Source organism: Clarias gariepinus, chromosome 15, assembly GCF_024256425.1.
Source record: "Clarias gariepinus isolate MV-2021 ecotype Netherlands chromosome 15, CGAR_prim_01v2, whole genome shotgun sequence".
NCBI classification, from domain to species: Eukaryota; Metazoa; Chordata; class Actinopteri; order Siluriformes; family Clariidae; genus Clarias; species Clarias gariepinus.
Genome location: NC_071114.1, coordinates 31,054,665 through 31,080,053, shown reverse-complemented (window position 1 = coordinate 31,080,053; position 25,389 = coordinate 31,054,665). Strand labels below are relative to the sequence as shown.

General features: G+C 40.5%; 3 protein-coding genes across 4 annotated transcripts; 2 read left to right on the top strand and 1 right to left on the bottom strand.

Annotated features, from left to right (window-relative positions):
- Positions 1-1,730: 1,730 nt before the first annotated feature.
- On the top strand, positions 1,731-7,716 carry dnaaf1 (dynein axonemal assembly factor 1). 2 transcript variants are annotated; one of them, XM_053512947.1, is made up of 10 exons: positions 1,731-1,902; positions 2,101-2,203; positions 2,957-3,048; positions 3,137-3,358; positions 3,550-3,716; positions 3,798-3,919; positions 5,135-5,295; positions 5,392-5,753; positions 7,192-7,245; positions 7,324-7,716. In XM_053512947.1, exons 1-10 carry the CDS (start codon positions 1,818-1,820, stop codon positions 7,558-7,560), a joined length of 1,605 nt encoding a protein of 534 aa, XP_053368922.1. In that variant the 5' UTR covers positions 1,731-1,817; the 3' UTR covers positions 7,561-7,716. The 2 variants fall into 2 exon arrangements, with proteins under 2 accessions (XP_053368922.1, XP_053368921.1); XM_053512946.1 differs by having other exon boundaries at positions 5,135-5,753.
- A 163-nt stretch (positions 7,717-7,879) lies between these two features.
- nrn1lb (neuritin 1-like b) lies at positions 7,880-10,478 on the bottom strand. The gene is made up of 4 exons (XM_053513834.1): positions 10,418-10,478; positions 9,935-10,005; positions 8,278-8,419; positions 7,880-8,176 (listed from the first exon to the last, which is right to left on the bottom strand). Exons 2-4 carry the CDS (start codon positions 9,966-9,968, stop codon positions 7,897-7,899), a joined length of 456 nt encoding a protein of 151 aa, XP_053369809.1. The 5' UTR covers positions 9,969-10,005; positions 10,418-10,478; the 3' UTR covers positions 7,880-7,896.
- A 1,218-nt stretch (positions 10,479-11,696) lies between these two features.
- Positions 11,697-21,344, top strand: cog4 (component of oligomeric golgi complex 4). The gene is made up of 19 exons (XM_053513784.1): positions 11,697-11,857; positions 12,525-12,607; positions 12,756-12,870; positions 12,958-13,132; positions 13,857-14,050; positions 14,134-14,239; positions 14,357-14,514; positions 14,591-14,652; positions 14,984-15,117; positions 15,215-15,333; positions 15,411-15,577; positions 15,809-15,974; positions 19,050-19,112; positions 19,454-19,570; positions 19,680-19,772; positions 19,936-20,019; positions 20,112-20,213; positions 20,763-20,891; positions 20,997-21,344. Exons 1-19 carry the CDS (start codon positions 11,723-11,725, stop codon positions 21,129-21,131), a joined length of 2,337 nt encoding a protein of 778 aa, XP_053369759.1. The 5' UTR covers positions 11,697-11,722; the 3' UTR covers positions 21,132-21,344.
- Positions 21,345-25,389: the final 4,045 nt, after the last annotated feature.

Genomic DNA, 25,389 nt, shown 5'->3' with positions numbered 1-25,389 from the left:
ACTCCACTATGGCCAAGACCAAAGAGATGTCAGAGAACACCAGAAACAAAACTGTAGACTTGCACCAGGCTGGAAAGACTGAATCTGCAGTAGGTAAGCAGATTGGTGTGAAGAAATCATCTGTGGGAGCAATCATTAGAAAATGAAAGACAAACAAGACCACTGATAATCTCCCTCGATCTGGGGCTCCACGCAAGATCTCACCCTGTGGGGTCAAAATGATCACAAGAACTGTGAGCAAAAATCCCAGAACCACACGGGGGGACCTAGTGAATGACCTGCAGAGAGCTGGGACCAAAGTAACAAAGGCTACCATCAGTAACACACTGCGTCGCCAGGGACTCAAATCCTGTAGTGCCAGACGTGTCCCCCTGCTTAAGCCAGTACATGTCCAGGCCCGTCTGAAGTTTGCTAGAGAGCATTTGGAAGATCCAGAAGATAATTTTCGAGAATGTCATATGGTCGAATGAAACCAAAATAGAACTTTTTGGTAAAAACTCAACTTGTCATGTTTGAAGGAGAAAGAATGCTGAGTCGGATCCAAAGAACACCATACCTACTGTAAAACATGGGGGTGGAAACATCATTCGTGATTTTCTGGATTCTTTCTCTTATTTTGTCTCTCATAGTTGAGGTATACCTATGATGAAAATTACAGGCCTCTCTCATCTTTTTAAATGGGAGAACTTGCGCAATTGGTGGCTGACTAAAGACTTTTTTGCCCCACTGTGTGTACTTATATGAACATCAGTTTAGATTTAAGAGAAACATAATAGAAACCTGAACTATCTTTTTAATATTTATCATTTGTCATACCTGTATAGCTGTTATGTCTCTCTCTCTCACACACACACACACACACGCACACACACTACAAAGATGGAATTTGAACATGCTCAGGGTTTAAGTTTGATCCTGAGCTCGGGTTACTCTGTGTGTGTGTGTGTGTGTGTTTGCGCGCGCATATCGCCTCATTATGGACTGGCATCTCATCCAGGATGTGTTTCAGACTCACACTCGGTGTAACCGGGACACACCACAGATCCAGAACAAAGTGTTCACTGAAGATGAACGATCAAAGGTTGAAGAGTTTCTAACAAATAAATCTGCTACTTAGGATCTACTTTTAGTCTCTTGAGCTGGTGTGTCACATGACCTGGGGCCAGTTACCTGTGTGTTTTGTCAGAAAGTCTCTTAGCCCTTATCCTAATCTTTTATTTTTGCCTATATAAAAGCAAACCCTTTTACATTTGACAGATTGTACACCATGATAATACAGGGTGATATTTATCTTATTTTAAGACAGTTACTTAAGCTCAAATAATCTACGAAACAATGCAAATGTTTTCAGCATGTTTAATTGCTCCATCAGAGGCTTATAGCCATTTAATATTCAAATTAGTTAAAATGCTTTTACTTTTAGTTGTTTTAATTCCTTTTATAGTTTTGTTTAATTGACGACTGAAGTCATACTTTTCTTTAGGAAAGCTCCGTCACAATGCTAAAAACTCAGGTGTCCAAATTATTTCAGAAATATTAGTAAACACCTTTTAATCGTGTTCTAGAATTGTCATGAACATCTGTTTACTAAGAATCGCCTCAGCACTTGAACGCGGCATCATACAGTCACTCAGTCAGGCAGGCGCAGGCTCAGCGCGCGCCAGGGGTTTGAGTACTGGTATCCATGGAAACGGGACTCGCGACATCCAAGATTAGCAACAGCAGCTAACAAAAAAACGGCACCTGTTTTATTTTGGTCAGTTTCTTTATTGTTATTTTACATACATTTTATTTATATTTAATCGCTCCGAAATAAAATGCAAACAAAGCTGAGTTCAGAGCTGAGTCCTGAAAATGGAGAGCAGGTTGAAGAAACCGCGGGACAAGTGCCTCAGTCCGAAGGTAAAGTAGCTTAAAGCAGTCAGCTAACTTTACCTCAGGTGATCCAATTAAGGCGAATACTGGGGCTAATAAAACAGCTTCGGTGTTAAAAACAAAGCTGCTTTTTAAATTTCATGAAGAGAGTAATAAGTAAACGTAATGTTTTAATAGTTTGTTGTTGTGTGTGTGTGTGTGTGTGTGTGTGTGTGTGTGATTCAGAACAAAACTGTTTTAAAAACGGCTCCATGACAGAAGCTCAGACAACACCGAATGTTCGAGAAAACATCCCTGTAGACATCAGGATGACTCAAACAGGTCCCAGGTAAATTCACACAGAGTCCTTATTTCCTAATAAATATATAATTCTGAGAGGAAACTTGGCCTTAAATCAGGAGGAATTCATAAAACACGTTCTGTATATATTTTTGTATGTAAAACTGAATGTTTCAGTTTTTACATCAAGAATTATTTTCTTTTTAAAAGTTTATAGTTCAATTTTATAGAAAGTTTATAGTGTAAGTTAAATTGCTCAAATAATAATAATAATAATAAAAGTTAAAAAATGTGTAGCGGTTTTTATGGGTCTCCACTAGGGGGAGCTAAAATCGCGTGACCTCGAGTCACTGCGTCCCACTAAATCACAAAAAAAAGTACAATATGAATGATATAAAAGGATAAGATTGAGGTATAAAAGATTGAATTATACAAATAATTATACACATTTAAGTAGAAGCTATACAATTATAAGCGAACTTAACAAAAATATACTATATATATTATAATTAATAACAGTAGACAGAGTAAACCAACAAATAAACAGACAAATAACTAACTAAAAAAGAGAAAAAAGAAAATAAATAAATAATCCCACTCAATTTTTTTTACGCACATGAAACCTGACATTTGATTTACATTTAGTTACATTCTCTGTGTCTGTGAGCTTCATGTGCAAGGGCAGGGGCAGCTGCACACACACACAAAAATATACCCTGACACTTATTTAATATATCACAGTATTCAAAATGTCACATTTATCACTATGGATATAGCAAACTGATAACTATTTGTTGTCTAGAATTACCGCAAAGTTCTTAAGAGACCACTGCAAGCAACACAAGCTGTACCAGACCCCGAGGTTAAACGACACACTTTACCTTCACTACAAAGGTGAGACCTTCAGTAGACGAGGAGAGATTTCTCCACCCTGCAGCTCTAAAGTGCACAGGAAGTAAAACCGATCCATGGTGTGTGACAGGTTTCTCAGTAATCGAGGGTCTCGAGGAATACACAGGACTGCGCTGTCTCTGGCTCGAGTGCAACGGGATCAAGAAGATCGAGAACCTGCAGAATCAGACAGACCTGCGCTGCCTTTTTATTCATCAGAACCTCATTCACACACTTGAGAACCTGGAACCACTCGCCAGACTTAACACACTCAACGTGTCTAACAACTACATCAAGATCATCCAGAACATTTGTGAGTACACACACACTTGATCTCCCTCTCTCTCCCACTATCTCTCTCTCTTTTGAATTTGTTTTATTATTAGTTTTAGGGTATGTAAAGTGTGTGCTGTAAGCACCTCTGTGAATATGCTAAAATTTTATTTGAAATGTATTATATTTTTTGATCTTTCATCTTAATCATACTGGACTCTTGTTTTTCAGCCTGCCTGAGGGAGCTGTCCACACTCCAGATTTCCCATAATGCCCTAGAGAGCGTGAGCGATGTGCAGGAGCTGTGTCACTGTCCCTCCATCAGTATTCTGGACCTCTCACATAACCGCCTCAACGACCCAGAGATTATCACTGTGCTGGAGAAGATGCCCAATCTGGTGCACACTCACACACACTCAAACACACTCTCATATGCCATAAGCTAAGGAATGGGAATAAAGAACTCCTATATTTTTCAGAGAGTGCTAAACCTCATGGGTAACGAGGTCATCAAGAAAATTCCAAACTACAGGAAGTTGCTAATTATTCGTCTAAAAGAGCTCACATACCTGGATGACCGCCCTGTGTTTCCTAGAGATCGGTAAGTACTGAGGTGTTGTGGAATTAAATAATTTTAAGATGAGCGTGCGCCATTCAGAACTCAAATGTTTTACTGCAGTTTAATAATTATTTTGCCACAAAATTACAAAAAAATCTGCTCACTCTCAGACCCTAATGAGACTCTAAATCAGTATTTTATTTTAAATAAAACTTAAATGCCTCAGAGACAATATTGACATAGCTAGTATAAAACACGTAAATTCAGACAGGCTCATCAATTTTGGAACAAAGATATTTTTTTATGACATTTGACCTCCCAAATGTACCCCACCATACTAAATTCGAAATGAAACACTCAAGATGTGAGAAGTGAAGTGCAGACTTCCAGCTTTTATTTGATGAGTTTGACAAAAGTGGGGCATTAACCATTCCGAAATTACAATCATTTTCACCCTACCCCTTTGATGGCTCATAAATAATGGAGCAAATGGCTAAACAGCAGTTGCGGGGTGTGGTGTGGCCTCTTCCCTCATTACTCCATGATTAATCAAGCACATAAAAGGCCTGAAAGGGATTCTAAGTGTTACATTTGCATTTGGTAGCTTTTGCATTTGTTGTTAATACAACAGTTTGGAACATTTTTACAAAGTAAGAATTAACTGGCAAGCAACAGCAAAAGGCCTGGAACACCATAGAAGACCACCAAAATGGATGACAGAAAGGCCAGATTAGACTTTGCCAGATTCTTTGGACCAATGAAACCAAAATGAACATGCATACAGAATGATGGGAAGAAAACATTATGATGAATAAAAACAGCTCATGATCCAAAACACCACATCATCTGTCAAACATGGTGGAGGCAGTAATATTGCTTAAGCGTGTATGGATACCAAGGATGAATTCTGAAGTGTATATTGCTATACTCTCTGCTCAAGGGAGAATCTCAGCATTTGGTCATGTCCATGGGTTCCAGACTTTCATACAGATTTTCATCCAAGTATTAAAGGCAATTCTTATGTTTGTAATTATGCTAATTTGTTCCATTATTTGGTTTGTCGCCCCCCCCCCCCACCCGTCTTGACATTTTCCTGATATCTCTATATAACTTCTAAATCAAAAAATGTTTGTAATAAACTTAAGTCAAACAGCATTTCCCATGTCACTAAACAATTTACAATTGAATACAATCAGGAGTACTAAATAAATCTAAAAAATAAGTCTTTGTGTATGAACTATACTTATATTGTTTAAGGGCTTGTGCAGAGGCTTGGCATGTCGGAGGTTTGGAAGCAGAACGTAAAGAAAGGGAATTATGGCAAGCAAGAGAAAGGAAGAAGATTGAGGACAGTCTGAATGCCCTGAGACTTATCAGAGAAAATGCACTGAAGCGAAAACAAGCTCAGGATGAAAGTGGTGTGTGTCCTTACACATACATTTTTACTCTATTTTTTTACATTTATTATTACAATCTGATTTATATACTTATTACATTTACAATCCGCCCTTTAGGAATCTCTGAGCCTGTAGAAGATCAGTGCATGTCTGATGAAGACCTCGAGAAAACTGAGCAAGAGCAAGACTATGAGCGAGAGTCAGGAGTACTGAAGAAGGAGGAGGAGGCAGTCCAGATTGCAGCAGAGACGCTCCGCTCAGACCCCGAGATGAAGCCGGTTCTGTCCTCAGCTTCAGAGCAGCTACAAAATGACGTATCATCAGAGAGGAATCAGAAGAACAAACATGAAGCACCATCATGGTCTGAAGCTGAAGTTCTGCTCTCAGTCTCTGACACGGAGGGTCCTGTCACTGAACTCATCCCAGAGAATGAAGTGGAGACCATCAGCCTGTCAGGTTTTCCATCACTCACCATCAATGTAGGTTTCATGAAAAACTAATTTATTAGATAACGTTTTACATTTTACATGTTCTACATCCAGTACTACACTTATCTCAAGTGAGCCGGAACAAAGAAATTAGTTTAATGTACCAAAACATCAACAACTCAATTTATTCATTAGCATTTATTTAAAATTGACATCTTGACCATTTGGTTATGAATATTTATGTTTTAAACTGTATTACAACATTATTTTTATTAATTTATTTATTTTTAATGACCTTTCACAAACCACCTGCAGTAACCTCACCTTGGGAACTGATCTACAGAACACTAACACTCTGTAGTTATAATAATAGAAATAAAAATAATAACAATAACAATAATAAAATATCTACATTTAAGATTTCACTATACATTTCACACGTACTGTTCCACATTGTTACTGTTAGAACCTGCAACTGGAATTGAGCAGCATTTGCAGAATAGTTAGTGTAAGCCAGGCTCATCATTTATGCTCAGTAATGATTTAACCAATCAGAGATGAGGCAGAATTCTTATAACCAATCATTACACAGAAGGAAGGGCTTGTCATAAATAGATAAGAAGTATAACAACCCTAATCTCACTAAAGTGTGCTAACGGGTTGGTAATCATACTGTTTTAATTTGATTTGCAAAGAAATAAACAAAAACGAAGAGTACTTCTAAACAAACACTCACTCACCTTCTATAGCACTTTATCCTGTATTCAGGGTCGTGGGGACCTGGAGCCTATTCCAGGAGACTTAGGGCACAAGGCAGGGTACACTCTGGACAGGGTACCAATCCATCGCAGGGCACACACATACACACTACGGGCAATCTGGGAACACCAATTAGCCTAACCTACATATCTATGGACTGTGGGAGAAAACCGGAGTACCCAGAGGAAACCCACCAAGCATGGGGAGAACACGCAAACTCCATGCACACAGAGACGGGAATCGAGTCTGGCCAGGAATCGAACCCGGATCCTGGAGGTGCAAGGCGACAGTGCTAACCACTACACCACCTCTAAATAAACAACAATGCAATATTAGAAATTGTATGGCAGCTAGGGTTTTTAATCCTGATTCAGATACTTTCACAAAAAATTAATAATCTTTTTATCTGCGTATTTTATTTTCCCACTCCATGTCACTTTAACTGCTCTATACTATTTAGTATCATTATAGGCAAAAGGTTTTTCTTTGCCCTGTTGTGCCACCTAGTGGAACAAAGGAGAATAGTCATTACTTTCCAATTTAATAATTCAATTAGAGCACAGATTGATTAATTCTCTTGGCGGGTCATATGTTTTATCAGACCAGTTTCTAATCCAAAGCACTCACTTCTCCATTAGCAGGGCTTGAATCTTTAGCAAGACCCTCAGCAAAAAAAAAAATAATTCTTAATCTTGCACAGGTGAAAATAATTTTCTGTTCTTTTCCTCAGGATCTTCCTGATCTGGATGATCTGGACAACGTTAACACAAAAGCAGCACCTCAGGTACGCTTAAGGTTTGTGTAAAGTTGATTAGTGCTTTTACTTGTTTCAGTAATTATAAACATTGACATGCTGTTTCAGGTGTTCCGTCCAATTATTGAAGTCATCTCAGGTAGTGAGAGTGACTCAGAACCGGAAGAAGTGGCTCCTGATTTAGTCCTCTTCAGTAATGTTTCTACCAAAAATGCATCCATTAGAGATCAGAGTCTGATTTTTACTATTCAGGGAGCAGCAGCGATGGAGACCAAAGCAGACGATGGGCAAAGCATGACAGTGGAAAAGGAAGAAAGAAAATGCCTGATTGAGGAGCTGGACTGATGTTTAGTTAGTGATAGATAGATAGATAGATAGATAGATAGGTTTGTTTTAGGTAATGAACTAAAGTATTACTTGAGTTTTAAGATTTAAATGTGTTATATATGAATTAAATGCACATGACCGATAAATAAGTATTTGTTTATGACATATCACTATGCAAGCCTTGAAATAAAGTTTTTATTGACTGTTTTACACTTGGTTTAAAAAAATAAATAAAATCATTCTCAGTATAGAGAAAGCAATTAAATAATGACTTATTGATTATTATTGGAAAATGAGAAAATTTATACTTAAATATTATACATTTCATTATTTCTTTTACTTTAACTAAATACATCAAATCAGTAAATAGAGCATGCAGGCCAGGACCAAGCACACAGAATTGGTGTGGTCACTGCTCACACCTTTGCCTTTTAGAGACTCCTGATTGGTCTGCTCAGTAGTGGGCAGAGTCAGAGGAGATGTCCAGGTGCTCCTGTAACACATTGCGTGTAGATTCCCCGAGAGCTGTGTCCTCCGAGACTCCGCCTTTAAAGACTCCCAGAGTTCTGCAGTGTTCTCGCTGTGGCACTTGGACAGCACGCCACTCACACACCGCTCGAAAGCGTCCCAGGATCTACCATAACACACACACGCACACACAAACACACACACACAAATCCAGTCAAGGTTTACTGTTGTCCAAAAACATAAGAGAAATATAAGAGAGATCCTTACCGGCACATGGAGTCGATGTTGTGGTTGATATCAGTTTGGCTAGTCACCTCGTCTCCAAGAGTCACTAAACACTGAGCAAAGCCTCGATACACAGAGACACATGATGGAGGAACCACAGAACCCAGTACAGACCCACACACACCTGACAAGAGCATTCCAGTAAAAATATTTAATCTTACCGGAAAACATCTACTGGACAAAAAAGAGAGCATGTTATGTAAAAGAGCACTTTTCAGTTGAAAAAAAACTAAAAGAAAGCTTCTGGGTTTTGCTGCATGAAAAAGAAGCGTTAGTTACTGTTTTGTGCTTTTATAGAACACGCCTGCTCAAATGTTTGGTTTCATTCTTTCTACACTGTAAAACAATACTGAAGGCGTTTATAATCCCAAACACACAATAATCTCCTCTGAACAGTTGATATTGAGATGTATATCTGCTCCTTCTGCTCTGTAAAGCTTCATAACGGCTCTAATCTGAGCTGCTGGTTGTTAATTGGTGATTTCTGAGGCTGGTGACTCTAAATGAACTTATTGTTGAGAATACTGCACGAACTGTTCCAGAACAGCTGACCTTCGTGTCTTAAAATAACACCTGACTGTTTTATTGTTCTAGAATGTATAAAATAAATCGAAAATTGTGTCCGAACGTTTGTCTGGTACTGTATATATACTGTATATGTTTATGTATCTATTCACATATTAACAATGAAACTTGACTGTTCACCTGCTGCATTAAATAAACCCCGCCCACTGACAGGTGGCGCTGTAACCGAATAGTACCTACCTTACCTGGCAGTGTGTGTGTGTGCAGTCATGGCTATGTTACTGTACATTATTAAACATCACAAGTGTTAAATAATTCTTTTGATTGTGTAAAGCTGCCGTGTGACAATGTCGATTGTTAAAAGTGCTATACAAATAAAATTAAATTGAATTTGTACAGCATCACAGGCGTGTTGTAAGATTCCTGTTTAATCCAGTTGTTTGAGATACAAGAGATTTGTTGTAAATATAAAGTGCATTATAACAAAAATGTATTATTATTATTATTAATTTACGATTTATTGCATTTAACAGCAGAGTTTCAGCCTAGAATAAGTCTGGTGTGCATTATTGTTAGATGTGTGTGTGTGTGTGTGTGTGTGTATTAGTGAAAGTTAATCTGTGCATTAAACCCCATCTAATCTCACACACACACACACACACAAACACACACACACACACAAACAGAGAACTGAGTTGTTTCACAAACATTAAATGTAACTATTAATAGATAAAACCTATGACATCATACTGCTGTGGTGTGAGAGGAATAAAACACTCCGGGGCGTGATGTTAGAGAAAAATAATCAACTTCAGGAAGGTGACACTAACTCAGCTTCATCACATCACCCTGTTACATAGCATTTTACTGCACACACACACACACACACGTTCATTATATACGATGTGCATTCAGTAATTATACATTTTAATATACAATTTTTGTTTAATCACTCCATGTTTGTCCATGAGCACTTCGACACAGTGTTTATGTTCTTGGTGTTTTGGTCTTTTTAAAGTGTTTCTATCAACACCAGGTTCCTGTAACACCGTTATGACCTCACAACAGTAACGTCACATCACAACAGAACTGTTCTATAGGACGAAATACTCACTGAGGCAGAGGAAGATGAACAGCAGCGGGCGCATTTTGACTTCAATCCTGAATCTTGAGCTGTCTCAACATCTGCACACACACACACACACACGAACAGACGCTGAAGTGTTTGCTAGCACAGCTTGTTCAGGCCTGATGTCTTGTTGCTTCTGTATCTGAGATAAAAGTCTGCACATGAAGACGGCATAAAATATAAGGGAGGACGGTGCGGGGACGAGATTATTAAAGATAAATAAATAAATAAATCTGGGATTAACGCTCACGCTCGTCTGCACAGAGCTTCATAATGAGGAGGAGGAGGAGTTTAATCCATAACATCTCACAGGAGATTCTCTCAATCTGTCTAATCTTATTCTGTCTGTAAAATTTCCTGTACACTCTCTCTCTCTCACACACACACACACACACACACACACACAACCCTGACACGGGTCTGATTGACAGGAATGGATTATGTTATTGCGTCATTCTGCAGGATTACTTTTTCTCCTCATAAAGCTGCTGCTGTTTAACAGTTTCCCTCCGTGTGTCTCTGCGCTACACAACACTCAAAAGTCTCAAAAGTGCCGAAAGGAGCGCAGACTGCAGGACAGGCAGTTAAAGTCTTTATTTGGATCATGAGTGTGTGATGCACTTCACCTGTGTTCTGATTGCTGATGTTTCAGCTCCAGCTATAATACAGTATGCTCTTGTTGATGTCTCAGGCACTGTCCCAGCCAAGGTTTTAGCTTTACTCCCTGATTGGTCAGAAGGTGTTGATTAATTCTCTATAACAGCAGCCCTGAGAGTAGTGCAGGTTTACATTACTGCGCTCGTTTTAATACGATATCATGGACACCATTGTGATGCAAAGATAAAAAGATGAAGAATAGAGTCAAGTGTCGAGAAGGAAAGAATTTGATGGGTTTCTGAAGTGTGAAGGGACTAGAACAGAGGATTGAAACTGAAAGGAAGGATAGACACACACAACTTTAGAGACGGCAGACCGGACAGTCTAATCACACACAAAGAACGGAAACATGCCCGAAAAAGTTAAAAAGTCAACCATCAGAGTCAACATCAAAATTCATCAACGCTTACAGTTCTATGGGATTCTCAAGGGCCAGAAGTATTGGGACATTATCAGGAAAAAGGTTCAACAATCAGCAGTGCTCGTTACAGTGAGATGCTTATTGAAGAGCTGAAGACTAAACTTCATCTAAATTGAAAAAATCAATCCCTTTTAAATATTCTAATTTTAAATGCTTGAATTACATTTTCATTTGAAATATCCAACCACAATAAATTGCAGTGACAAAAAGGAACACAGGAACTTTAAGGAACTTTTCCAATCTCGAACTATTCTGTGTTGCCACGTGTTGTTTGTTCAGCTGCCTCCTGGTCAGCATACTGCGATCGTATCTGTGTAATTACAAGCCATAGTTCTTTCAGTGCAGTCCACAGTTTGTCATGTTCGACAGTTTCAAACCCTTTGATGTAGTTGAAGCACATGTATATGTCCTTCTGATACTACCTCTGATTTCTCTATAATCCGTTGGATATTAGTAAAGCAATTTTTGGTAATGTGGTAAACTTGGTAAAGTTCATTTAGAGTTTGTTAATGATTTAAGATTTAATATATATATATATATATATATATATATATAAACATCATCTGAGCTCTAGTGAGATGTAATTCGTGAGGCAGTCAGTAGGTGGCAGTGTTCTCTAAAGAAGGCAAAGCGCCAGAGGAAGACGAAGCCCAAGAAGCGGAAGTGACGTAGTTAGTGTGGATGTGGGAGCTGTGATGGATGAAGGCGCGGTTCCGGCGGTTCGGCGCTCGAGCGCCGCGGCTCTGGCGTCCGTCCGAACCGGAACCATCGAATCTCTGACGGACCTGGAGGATCTGGAGCGAGTTTACGCGCAGCTTTGTGCTGAGGAGGTGAGAGTTTACACCGCGCTCAGTATTCACCACAACTCAGGAGTGTTTACCTCAGGGTCACTCTTTTACCTCAGTAAACAACAAGAATAATAATATTAACAATAATAAAAATCATTCCTGTAACAAAAAAATAATTTATTTAAATTTATTAACGCTGTCAAACTGGTGAAAGCTGTCGTGTATTAAACCTGCGCTCAGTTCGAGGTGTCAATTACGTCACGAACCACGCCCCCTACATTAGTATACACTTAAACTTGTATTGACCACGCCCACATCACGACAACATGACACTTATACGGAGCCACAGAATACAGTTTATTTTCAGCTTTTTAATACTTAAATTATTGGTTTATGTAATTTTAGTTACTAAAATGGTGTAAAATGTCAAATGACACAAGCATCTAATAAATAAGTATGTAATAAAGTCAATTATTAAATGTAACATTATAAAAACGTTTGGAGACGTCACCGCTCATACAAAGTGTGTGTGTATCGGACAGCTTCAGACACGCATGAGTTTGTGTATTTTCCCTGGAGATATCGTGGTATCCAGGTGTGTCAGGCCCGTCCTGGGTGTTTTGGGGCATCTTGTTTGCGAGACTGTGTGAAGCTTGTGCTGGATGTGGCGGTGCTGATGCTGATCTGTGTGATGTGACTCGTCCTCTAGGAGGAAGTGCACAATGTGCTGGAGGTTCTCTCTGCGCAGCAGGGCTCCATCGAGACCAAGATGCTGGCTCTGCAGAGGATCGGGTAAGTGTGTGTGTGTGTGTGTGTGTGTGTGTGTGTTAGAGGGTTATAACTCGGTACCACCATGTTGATCATATTTTATCATTTACAGTGGAGTATTTAGTCAGTGCTTTTTCATTATGTGCCTTTTCGACTGTGTGTGTGTGTTTAGGCCGAACCTGCAGCTGATTGAGGGAGACTCCACGCAGTTATCTGGGATGATCAGGTTCACGTGCAGCCTGGCTGAGAATGTCAGCAGCAAAGTCAGACAGCTGGACCTCACTAAGGTCTCACACACACACACTTCTGCACCCAGGCTATGTCTCCTCAAACACACAAACACGTGACTGATGGTGCCTGTGTGTCCTTCACAGAAAAGGCTGTACCAGGCGATCCAGCGTGCTGATGATATTCTGGATCTGAAGTTCTGCACTGACGGCGTTCAGACCGCCCTCCGTAACCAGGACTACGAACAAGCCGCAGCCCACATCCACCGCTACCTGTCTCTCGACCAGTCCGTAATTGAGCTGAGCAGGCAGGGTGGAGAGAGTGAGCTCTTTGACTGATTATAAACAGTTTAAGGCCAGGGTGGGTCGTACTTGACACACGTGTTCTCACGTACACGCTGCCCCATCTGAAGGGCTTGTCTCCTAGCAACACTGCGGCGACTTTCTGTCAGACTAAGTACATACAGCCATGCCAGAAGGTGGTATCGGTGCAATAGTATTGGGACGACCATGTTCTTGAAACGATACCTGGAACTAGTACTGGTATTGGGACCACCCTAGTTTACATTACTAATTTATTTTAATTACACACCAATTTAATGAGCGGTTTTGTGAAACTCAGCTGCTTAATATTAATGACTTGAGGGTTAAGACAGGTGGTTTAATCAGGACAGAAGTAATGGCATCCTATAAGAGCAGTATGAGTTTATGTGTGTCGATGTTAGGCAATGATCTGCAGTGGCTGTAAAGACTTTGTGCACACTGCACTTAGGAGCTTTTCCTTTTATAGGGTTTTGTGGGCGTGGTTAAATGTAATCCTGCCTATGTATGAGCAAACTTTTTTAAATCTGAAGGAAAATATTTGTTAGTCTCGGCAGCACAGGTGTTTACACACAGCTTGAGTAGAAGAGCTTGTTCACTGGGTTCATAGAAACATGAAGAAGCTTTCTTAGTCTTTTTAAATCTGTAAACTGTTATTTACTTTGTGTTAATATCTGCTTTATAACCTTCTTATAAGCTTTACTAACTCCTGTGTTACTCCGCAGGCACCGCAGTTGAAGCCAGTCTCGCTTTGCTGCAGGAGGCAGAGCTTAGTTTGAAAGCACTGGTTACTAAGCGACTAGAGGAAGCGGTTGCTGCGAGTGACCTGCCTCAGGTGGAACGCTTCTTTAAAATCCTCCCTCTGCTGGGCCTTCACGAGCAGGGACTCGCACAGTTTGCCAAGTACCTCTGCAGTCAGGTGTGTGTATGTATGTGTTTAAATCCTGCATGATGTAGATGTTGTAGCTGCCCCATTAACATCCTCTTTCTCTCGTCTCACAGTTGGCGAGTAAAGCGGAGGAGAATCTGCTCCTGGCCGTGGGTTCGGATCTCAGTGACCGTCGCGCGCCGCTGATCTTTGCCGACACGCTCACACTGCTGCTGGAGGGTAAAAACACACCACACACGCACTAAAGGTTACACATACATCACCTCACAGATCAGTTCACAGTGAATGAGCCGTTACTACGGAAATGCTAACGTATGTAAGATGTGTGTGTCTCAGGTATCGCGCGGATCGTGGAGACGCACCAGCCCATAGTGGAGACGTACTATGGCCCGGGCCGACTCCACACACTCCTCACACACCTTCAGAAAGAGTGTGACACACAGGCGCAGAAAGTGGTGGAGAAGTTTATCCAGCAGAGAGGCTATCGCAGCAAAGTGTGTGTTTACAGTTTTTAATCTGGTGTGTATTTGGGTGTGTGTATGTGTGTGTGACACTGTGATGTTCTTGCAGTTCCAGGTGATTCAGAGCAACATGATGAGAGGCGGCATGTCTACGGAGAAGATCGAACCGAGGTACGCTAGATTAGATTTTGTTAGTGTGTTTATAGCCGTTCTGGACTCTGATTGGTCAGAAGGGTTTGATGTGGTTTCCATAGCAACACCTGATACACAGGGACGTGGGTAGGAAGCGCTCCACTGATGTTACACATTATTTATTAAATATATATTTTGTTGTTTATTTTTTAACTCATGGTGTTGACTGTATGCTTTAAATGTGCATCCGAAATTATTGGCACCCATTGGTAATTATGGGGTACATAAATACTTAGTTAAAATTTATTTATTTTTTGCTACAAAAATTGCATGAATTGAAGGAAGTACATTTCATTGTGTGTGCGTTTAGGGAGCTGGACCCGGTGTTATGTGAGGTCACCCTGATGAACTCGAGAGCCGAACTGTACCTGCGCTTCCTGAAACGGCGCATCACGGCAGATTTCGAGGTCGCAGACGCGACAACGGCCGAGTCAGTGATCCGAGGTAACTTTATTAAATTCTGCATTCGTTATTAGAACACTGCAGCTCAAGTTTGTTTGTTAAAGGTAAGGAATGATGTGGTGGTGTTTTTTTCCCTCAGAGCACCAGCAGTGTTTAGAGCGACTGCTGAAGGATTGTCAGCTCAGCTGCACCATGCAGGAGCTGATCGGTTACTACATCCCCATGGAGGAGTACTACATGAGAGAGACTGTGAATAAGGTACACACCCAAGCACAAGCTTAAGATCGGGTGTTAGGATTCAGAAACGCTAACAGTTTATTGTTGTTGTTGTTCAGGCGGTCGCCATGGATACGGCCGAGGCGGGGCAGCTGAGTTCCAGCATGGTGGATGATGTGTTTTACATCGTGAAGAAGTGCATCAGCCGTGCGCTGACCAGCGGCAGCTCGGACTGTGTGTGCGCGATGATCAATCACTCCATCAGCGTACTCGAGACCGATTTCAGGTACAAGCTGTTTACATACAGTGGGGCAAAACAATGATGGAAATTACAGGCCTCTCTCATCTTTTAGGTGGGAGAACTTGGACAATTGGTGACTGATTAAATACTTTTTTGCCCCACTGTACATACACACACACACACACACTACAGACACAATTGCTTTCAGTTTTACTTGTCCTGGTGATGATAAACAGCAACAGGAAAATATGTGTGTTTTTTTGTGTGTGTGTTTAGGGAAGTGCTGGTGACTAAACTGAGAGCCGGTTTTCCAGCCAGCACTCTGCAGGATCTGCATCGTGGTGTCACCAGCGCCGTGAGTCTGATGCAGAGCAGCTTGCAGCAGGGCAAAATCCAATCTCTGGGCATCGAGAGTCAGGAACAAGCCAAGATGGCGTATCTGGTGAATAGCCTCACATTACATCACTGTTTAACCAAGGCAACATCTGTCAGAGGCTCAGATCTGAAATGTGTGGCTGATGGACTTCCATATCAAGGTGTTGTAAATGTTCTAGGGTTGAGTCTCAGGAGCATGCGGTTTATACGTCGGGGTTTCGAAGAGATTTGTGTTTTAAGTAGGAAAAAATAGTCAGTAAATGACTAGAAGCTGTAAGAGTCACCTTAATTACTGAACTGAGACAAATTATTCAATTCGCTAATATCGAATCAGAATTTTAATTACTTTATATTATGTAGATAGATTGTTTGCCGGTCACCTTCTGTTTACCATCACGATGGAAGGGAGAAAAGGTTTCTATTAGATCGTCTCCGCTTTCCTCTTCGCAGCTCAACGTGAATTTGGGGCCGCTCTCAGGGTAGTGTGAGCTTGGACAGAGCAATCAGCTGATCACGTCCGCTCTCAGCTGTGGGTCTACCTGGTACAAAGAATGTTTAAAACACCAGGAAAACCAAAAAAAGAAGCTGCTGTGAAAAAATACAAAACAAAAAGAGCGTGAAAGATTAATTCAATAATAAATAAATAAATAAAAAAAGAATAGAAAACACACCATGACGGAAAGGAGCTACTGCAACTGGCTGCCAGTAGTGCGGCGCCAAGAGTGAGCTTAACCAAATGATTTGACTTAAAAGTGGAAAGTTGATGTTGCAGCATGCAGCTCAGTTCCACCTCCTTCACAGAGCCGTCTCACACGTTGCTCTCAGACTGACGGCTTTTATAATCTTATGTTCGTTTCAGTCCGTGTCTGGATCTCTAATGAAACAGAACCACCAGAGCCCGGTTCACTCTTTACCTTTACTCTTACCATGTGTACTCATTCTGCTCCTCCATGATTTACGATCTGTGGAGAAAGGTCTGATATGACTAATCTTGAGCTTGCAGGACGTTCTCTGCACGTTCCCTACAATGTTTAGGAGTTCCCTCGCTGTATCACGCTGTCGGGTTTAACGCTAGAATGTCCTTCTGCCATGACACTTTATAAGTTAATTTACACTTCATACTTTGGGCATCCTCGCTTACACACAGTTAAAACGTTAAACAGGTAGAGACGTGGACATTAGGGACGGGAATCACCCGGGAACATCTGATACGATGTTATAACAATATCCAGCTTCTGATCCGATCTGTATCGTGATTCTTTCAGCCTGACAGTGTGTGTGTAGCTTAAAGAGAATTTCCCTTGCCTAAAACGTTATTCTTGGCTTTACTGCACACGTCGCAGGTTTCTTTGATATGGCTCGAGGTGTTTGATGTTCCACAGCAGGAAATGAGGAGAATTAATGAGGCGCTCACCTCCATGAGGCACACACTTTGTAGATGTTTCCTGTTGGAAGAATAAAGATGTGATAAGGAACAGACAGGGAAAAGACCCCCTGAAATTCACGAGGGTTACATTACTAGAGCATTCACAAAGTGTGAAAAACAGTGAATTTTGGACGGGGTCAAAAAAATAACTTTTTAAATGCCTCTTTTCATGATTTAAACCCTAAAAACGTTCCTAAATCACTTTACTTTCACTTCAAACTTAGCTTAATACATTCAATTCAATTCAATTTTATTTGTATAGCGCTTTTAACGATTTACATCATCACAAAGCAGCTTTACACAATCAAAAGAATTAAGTTTGTATAAAATGTGAATGTGTATGAATCAAAATTATATGATTGTCCCTGATTGTCCCTGATGAGCAAGCCTAGGACGACGGCGACAGTGGCAAGGAAAAACTCCCTGAGATGGTAATAGGAAGAAACCTTGAGAGGAACCAGACTCAACAGGGAACCCATCCTCATCTGGGTGAAAACAGATAGCAGGGATTGATGTGCATAATAATATGCGAGACTGGAAGTTCAGTATAAGAGGAGGTGTGTAAGATTAAAGTCCAGTTTGTTTCTGGAGGCTCAGGTAGACGTGAGAAATTTCAGTCCTGAACTATTGAGCGACTGAAGTCACAGGTCCTCAGAGAACAGCTGTCTGCATCAGTCGAGGACAGGACCACCTTCATGGAAAAGTGGAACCAACCCCAGTCACCACACGCATTCCAGGCAGACCACACGGGGGCATCCATGTGATGAGATCTCCAACCAGAAGCAGGACTCCAGGATGAGTTAGAGAGGTCTAGCAGGCAGAGGGGTCTGGATCACTGGCAGCTCAGGAGCGACATGTATAGCTCGACAGAGAGATAGGTAGAAGAAAAAGGAGAGAGGGAGAGAGAGAGAGAGGAGAGAGCAAAAAAGGAGAGAGCAAAGAGATGGAGGAATAACAGTTAGGTATGGTCACAGTCACACAATGTATAATGTAAATGTATATTAACTGTAGAGTGCAAGCAGAGACTCCTGCAGGACTAACTATGACAGCATAACTAAAAAGGGAGAGCCAGAAGGTAATACATTACCTTAAAAAGAGTGTACAGTAAAGGTAAACCCGTATACTGTACAGTACTATACTGCATTGTCTCCCGCGCCGCTAAAATGTAAACTACTGATGTTACTGTATATGTACTATAATTCATGCAGGCGCGTTTTCTTTGGTATCAGATTTGTAGGGTAATTACGGTAATAATCCACCATCACAAGCCGCGTTTCCTCTACGGTCGCTCAGTGTTCTCTTTACAGTACTAAACTATTTATACCGTATTATATTTTATATGTAAATTTAGGTGAATTAGGTTTAATATTTGTTTAAAAATGTATAAATCATATTGTTCTTAGTAGTTTAGCTTTAAAATTATATTTTACCACATAAAAAAGCCATAAACAAATTACTATGATATTTACTCTGAACTAGGACTTTTGGGGGGACTAACTTCATACTGTACAAAACAGTCTTGTAGGCTCAGAGACACAGAAACTCGCCCTTCCATGACATCTGTTCAGTGATGAGGGTTTAATTAACGCAAGAATGTTTAAAATCTGAGTGCCACCTGAGTTAGATCTGGTGCTGAAGTGGAAGGGGTGTGACCGAGCTGTACCGTGCTTCCTGGTGGAAAAGCACCGGATTAAATGTTCTCTCGTTTTCTTCCAGGTGACGCTGAATAATGTGCAGGTCTGCAGTGAGAACATCAGCACTCTGAAGAAGAACCTGGAGGTCTGAATGTCTCAAATTCAAATTCTATTTGTCACATACACAGTCATACACTGTAGGATATGCAGTGAAATGCTTATATGACCGCCTTTGACATTAAAATTTATTTATTTATTTATTTGTACAATAAGAAATAAATTATGGAATAAAATAAGAAAAAGAAATAGAAAAAAAATCAATAAAAAAAATAGCTATAGGTGATTGGAACAAAATATAAAATATAAAAAAAAAATTATCTCTGTAATCTCATCTGTTCATGATTTGAAACCTGTCTCTCTCTCTCTCTCTCTCTCTCTCTCTCTCTGTCTGTCTCTCTGATGATTTTTTACCTCTCTTTCATTCAGAGCGATTGTGCCAAGTTGTTCAGCCAGGTGGCAGGCTCTGAACAAGCCCAGGCTAAGATAGACAGCTGTCTGTCTGATCTGGTGAACACCTCCAGCAAGCTCAAGGATCTCCTCCAGGTCAGGAAACTGGATTTCTGTTACAGCTGTCAGAATTTAGGCAATAATAATCGACATGGGTATACCATTATACTGTATTCAGATTTAAATATACTCTGTGTGTGTGTAGGAGGGTCTTCAGGAGCTGAATAACACGGCTATCAGACCGCAGGTGAAGCCGTGGATCAGCAGCTTCCTGTCTGTTTCACACAATATTGAAGAGGTGAGCGATAACCCAAGAGACGCGATGGAGCGGAGAGACCGCGACCACCCTGACGTTGATTAGTTTCCTATAACAGCATGTCTTTAGATGTTTATTCCTCTTACACCACAGCTGTCAGATAATTGATCAACGTTTTAGAATGGTGTGTGTTTTTCCATTTCAGGAGGAGTTCAGTGAGTACGAGGCGAACGATCCATGGGTTCAGCAGCTGGTCGTGCAGCTGGAGCAGCTCATGGCCGAGTTTAAGGTAACGGAAATGACACTGAAGACACGTGCCTGTCGATGTATACAGAGACATGATGTCGATGTCTGACTGTGTGTGTGTGTGTGTCCTTTCAGGCCGGCTTGTCTCCTGTCATCTACGACACTCTGACCAGCCTGATGACGAGTCTGATCGCCATGGAGCTGGAGAAGACCGTCTTCAAGTGCACCTTCAGCAGGGTGAGTGTCTCTGTAGTACACTCATACAGCTCAGGGGCCGCTGTCTTTATCTAAACTCACCTCCTACAGTTGCTCTCTCTGAGGACAGGACAAGTTAAGGATCACTATTTTTACAGAATTGCTTACTGAAGTGTCACGTCAGGAAAGAAATTGTGTCATAAATAAATGTATATAAAATAAAAGAGTACAGACATTTAGTTAAAGGCAAAGGTAAAGTGACTCTCGGGAACATTATAAAAGGAAAGCATATACACATTACATATCATACATCATATATACATTAAATATCATACATGTACATTATATATTTCTGTCTGTCTTTTACTTGGTCACTTTTACTGCCACTGATCGATCACTTTGTTTTTCCCTTTTTTTTTCTCTCTCTCTCACTTTCTCTTTCTGTCTGCACCTGTCTCTCTCTATTATTTGCTTCCCTCCCTTTCCCCCTTTCTTTCTCTCTTATATCTGCTATTCTCTCTCTCTAATTCTCTCTGCCAATATATTGCTCTCTTTATGCTCTCTATGCTTCCCCCCCACACACACACACAGCTGGGCGGTCTGCAGTTCGATAAGGAGTTGCGATCTCTGGTGGCTTATCTCTCCTCTGTCACCTCGTGGACGATTCGGGATAAATTCGCTCGTCTGACTCAGATCGCGACCGTCCTTAACCTGGAGCGGGTTCGTATCCGAATAAAATCAGCTCTTGTATCATTTTTAGCTGTTTATCGGGTTGTTAGGTTGTAAACAGGGTGTAAGGTTTCGCTCCCCTTTGTCTGGTTTCAGGTGTCAGAGATCCTGGATTACTGGGGCCCGAACTCGGGGCCCCTGACGTGGCGTCTGACTCCGGCTGAGGTTCGGCAGGTCCTGGCGCTCAGAGTGGACTTTCGCAGCGAAGACATCAAACGACTCCGCCTTTAATCCGGCGCTGAAGCTTAACGCATCGTTTCCTGTTATTTATGATTATTATCATGGAACATAAAGCTGAAGAGAATAGAATTAGGGATGAAATTTGTATAATATTCTGATTAAATCGTGTTATTGGGTTTACAGTAAAGCTGTGACGGTATGAACGTCTTCTGAATCTGTTTATAGCAAAAAGGGAAAGAAATAAAACTTGTGTTTTTTAAGAAACTCGTCTGCCCACTGCATCAGGGTCGAGCGCACATTTAGTGTTACCTGTATTCACATGTTTTTTAAAACTGTAAAAATTTCAGCAACACAAAGAAAGAACAAACACTGTGCATGTTGAAATTTAAGAGGTTTATTTGAATAACCTCATTTATCAAGCTAAATACAAAAACGTTTATTTGTAAATCTTTAGTAAAATACAGGTAGTCCCCGACTTACGATTTTCCGCAGATACGAATGGACCGCGGTTCTACTTCTGGTTCAATAACAGAATTATCTCACGTGTATTGTACAAAAAATAGACACTCTGCGCACCAGATACCAATGTTTACAATTATATACAATATTTTCAGCATGTAAAAGTGAATGTATTAAATGTCTAAAGTCCGGTATATGGTGTGGGGGGGAGGGGCGGGGAAATGAGTCCGCCTCACCGTTTTCAATGAATCAGTCCGGGAGCACGATAATAGAAAATGTCTGTCCTGTAAAGCTGTCCTAGGATTATTACAGTAATCCTAATTTCGGAAAAATCCTCAACAAAAGTGTTCACAGTCCAATACAGTACAGTGAAAAACAGCTGACAGAATAAAGTCCGGGATTCCCCTCGCAATTTAAAGGCGCAGAGATCTTGGATTGCAAGTTTTACCCCCCTCCTCTCTTCTCGGGTTTAATTATTTTCAAAGATAAACTGCAGGTTAATTAGTTTTATCTTTACTTCATTTACTTTATATTATACTTTATATTATATATATTAATATATATAATATATATATTAATTTATATTATATATTATTAATATATTATACTTTATACTTATACTACTGAGATTCTATTATTTCTTATGGCATCTTATAGGGAAAATTCACTGAGACAAACTGGCATCTGGGATTCCCCGGAGAATGTAAAGGCGCAGAGACAACACTGTTACATTTCACTGTGCGATTCATTTCCTCAGGTGTGGTTACCCTTTTTGGCCACATGATGGCAGTGTTGGTGGGAAGGGGATTGACATGCTTTATATTGTACAGTATATTCATGTCAAAGGCATGAATATCAAGACTCACTTTGTCTGACTTATGAACGAATTCATCTTATAAATCTCCTGGAACAGAACTTGTTCGTAAGTAGGGGACAAACTGTACTGTTAAAACCGCTCTACCTTCTGTGTGTGTTTGTGTGTGTGAGAATTTGCGTAATGTGACATGGACATGAAATGTTCTTTAGGGATGAAACTGTTGATGTGTTGAAGGTTTCACAGATGCCCTCTGATCCAGAGAGACCTCTAAACGAGCTTTGAAGTCTCGATCAGAAACATATCAACATTTGGCAGACGCTTATCCAGAGCGACTTACATTATAATATCTGAGCAGTTGAGGGTTGTGGGATTTGAACCTGGATCTTCCGAACCGTAGTCCAATGCCTTAACCACTGAGCTACCCCTGGCCCATATCAGCATTTCATTTGAAATTCTTTATAGTAACATAAGTGTATTTAACTTTATTAAGTCAGCTCAGTCGATTCCGCTAATTGTCATTTACAGACCTCCAGGGCCGTACTCGGAATTTCTTAGTGAATTTGCAGATTTCCTTTCAAATCTAGTCGTTTCTATAGACAAAGTGTTAATTGCTGGAGATTTTAATATTCATTTTGAAAACCCAGAAGACCCTCTGAGAACAGCATTTATGTCTATACTGGACTCGGTAGGAGTAAATCAGTGTGTAGTAGGACCCACTCATAAAGCTGGTCACACTTTAGATTTAATAATATTATTTGGATTAAGTATAAGAAATTTATTCACAATTCCACTATCTGAAGTTATCTCAGATCACTATCTTGTCTTAATTCAAGTGTGTCACAGTAATAATGTACACACAGCGCCGCGCTACCGTATGAAACGTACATTCACATCAACTACCAAACAGAGTTTTATCAGTAATCTCCCAGAGTTCCCAACTTCGATTAGATCACCGTCTGACCCCACAGAACTCGATCAGGCGACTGAATATTTCGAGTCGACATTTCGCTATACCTTAGATAATGTAGCTCCAGTTAAAAAAAAATTATTAGTGATAAGAAACTTGCTCCCTGGTATAACGATCACATGCGCACTTTAAAACAGACCGCTCGGAAATTAGAACGTAAATGGCGTCAAACTAAATTACTAGTATTTCAAATAGCATGGAAGGAGAGCATCCTGAACTATAGAAAAGCTCTTAGTGTAGCTAGATCAACATATCTCTCCACTCTTATAGAAAATAACAAAAATAATCCTAGATTCTTATTTAATGCTGTAGCCAAATTAACCAGAAATAAGACCACTGCAGAAATCTCCACAACAACATCATGCAATAGTGAGGACTTCATGAACTTTTTTAATAAGAAAATTGTAAATATTAGGCATAAAATTGAGGTTTTAAAACCGAACAATGTAATTGATGCAGATGTTAATCTAGCCATGTCAGATCAGAACCTAGAATACTTTACTCCCCTTGAAGAGAATGAACTAATTTCACTCATCTCTTCTGCAAATTCATCACTCATCTCTTCTGCAAATTCATCAACCTGTATATTAGATCCTGTACCGACTTAAACTATTTTAAACAGATAGTACCAGCAATAACAGAACCCCTGTTGAGAATAATTAATTCTTCACTCAGCATTGGTTATGTTCCAAAATCTTTTAAATTAGCAGTTATCAAACCAATAATTAAGAAACCTGACCTCGACCCCTGTCAGCTGTCCAGTTACAGACCAATATCAAACCTCCCCTTTATCTCTAAGATTCTGGAAAAGATAGTAGCGGAGCAGCTATGCTCATATATACATAGAAATGGCATACATGAACTGTATCAGTCAGGATTTAGGCCTCATCACAGCACAGAGACAGCGCTCGTTAAAGTAGTAAATGACCTCTTACTGGTCTCTGATCAGGGTTGTGTAACTATGCTTGTATTACTTAACTTCAGTGCGGCTTTTGACACCGTTGATCACGCTATTCTTCTTCACAGATTAGAAAATGTAGTAGGAATTAAGGGTACAGCCCTCTCCTGGCTCAGATCCTATCTGACCCATCGTTATCAGTATGTCTGGGGATGATTTTCTCTACCTAGAAAATGGTTCTGGCCTTGACTCCTGTTGGCAACTGTTTCTCTGGGGACTTGACAGCTCGATAGTTCATGTCTACCTGGGTCTTCAATAACTACCTGGACTCCATATTAACATCAATTAACATCAGCTATTATAGCTGAACTGCCTCCCACCCTACACACTGTATAAATGCAGATCATTTACTGCTTTCTGTTTCACCCAGATGAGGATGGGTTCCCTGTTGAGTCTGGTTCCTCTCAAGGTTTCTTCCTATTACCATCTCAGGGAGTTTTTCCTTGCCACTGTCGTCCTCGGCTTGCTCACCAGGGACAAACTGACCATTTTGATTCATACAAATTCACATTTCATACAAACTTAAATAATTCTTTTGATTGTGTAAAGCTGCTTTGCGGCAATGAAAATTGCTAAAAGCGCTATACAAATAAAATTGAATTGAATTGAATTGAACTTAGCCATCTGCTGCTTTTAGTCAACACCTTTATGCCGTTTGCCAGACACAGGTCTACAGAGTCACCTACAATGGCGCTCAGGGGTCTCTTGAAAACTACATCCTCCTGCTGGTTTACTGGGTTCCTGAGGTTTCAGTGCCATTAGCCTAAACACTGTTAAGAGTCTTTTGTTAATCAAAGTACTTTATGAAAAGAAAGGTGTTTAGACGTGGTGTAACAGACTGACAGTGTCTCGCAGAGACAAGGTTACCCTGAGAGATAGAGGGAACAGGTGAAGATATGTGGTTTTGGCCTTTTACACGAGCATCAGTGTGTTAATATGATGCAGCAGCTACAGGAAGCTGGTCGAGGGAGATTAGTAATGGAAAGGTCATAGAGCTGCATCCTGGATGATCCACAGAGGTCAGCTGAAGGTCAGAGGCCAGTAGTGCAACATGGACATGACGAGCTACTGGACATGGGCATGTTTGGTTAGTGATGTGAGCGGAAAA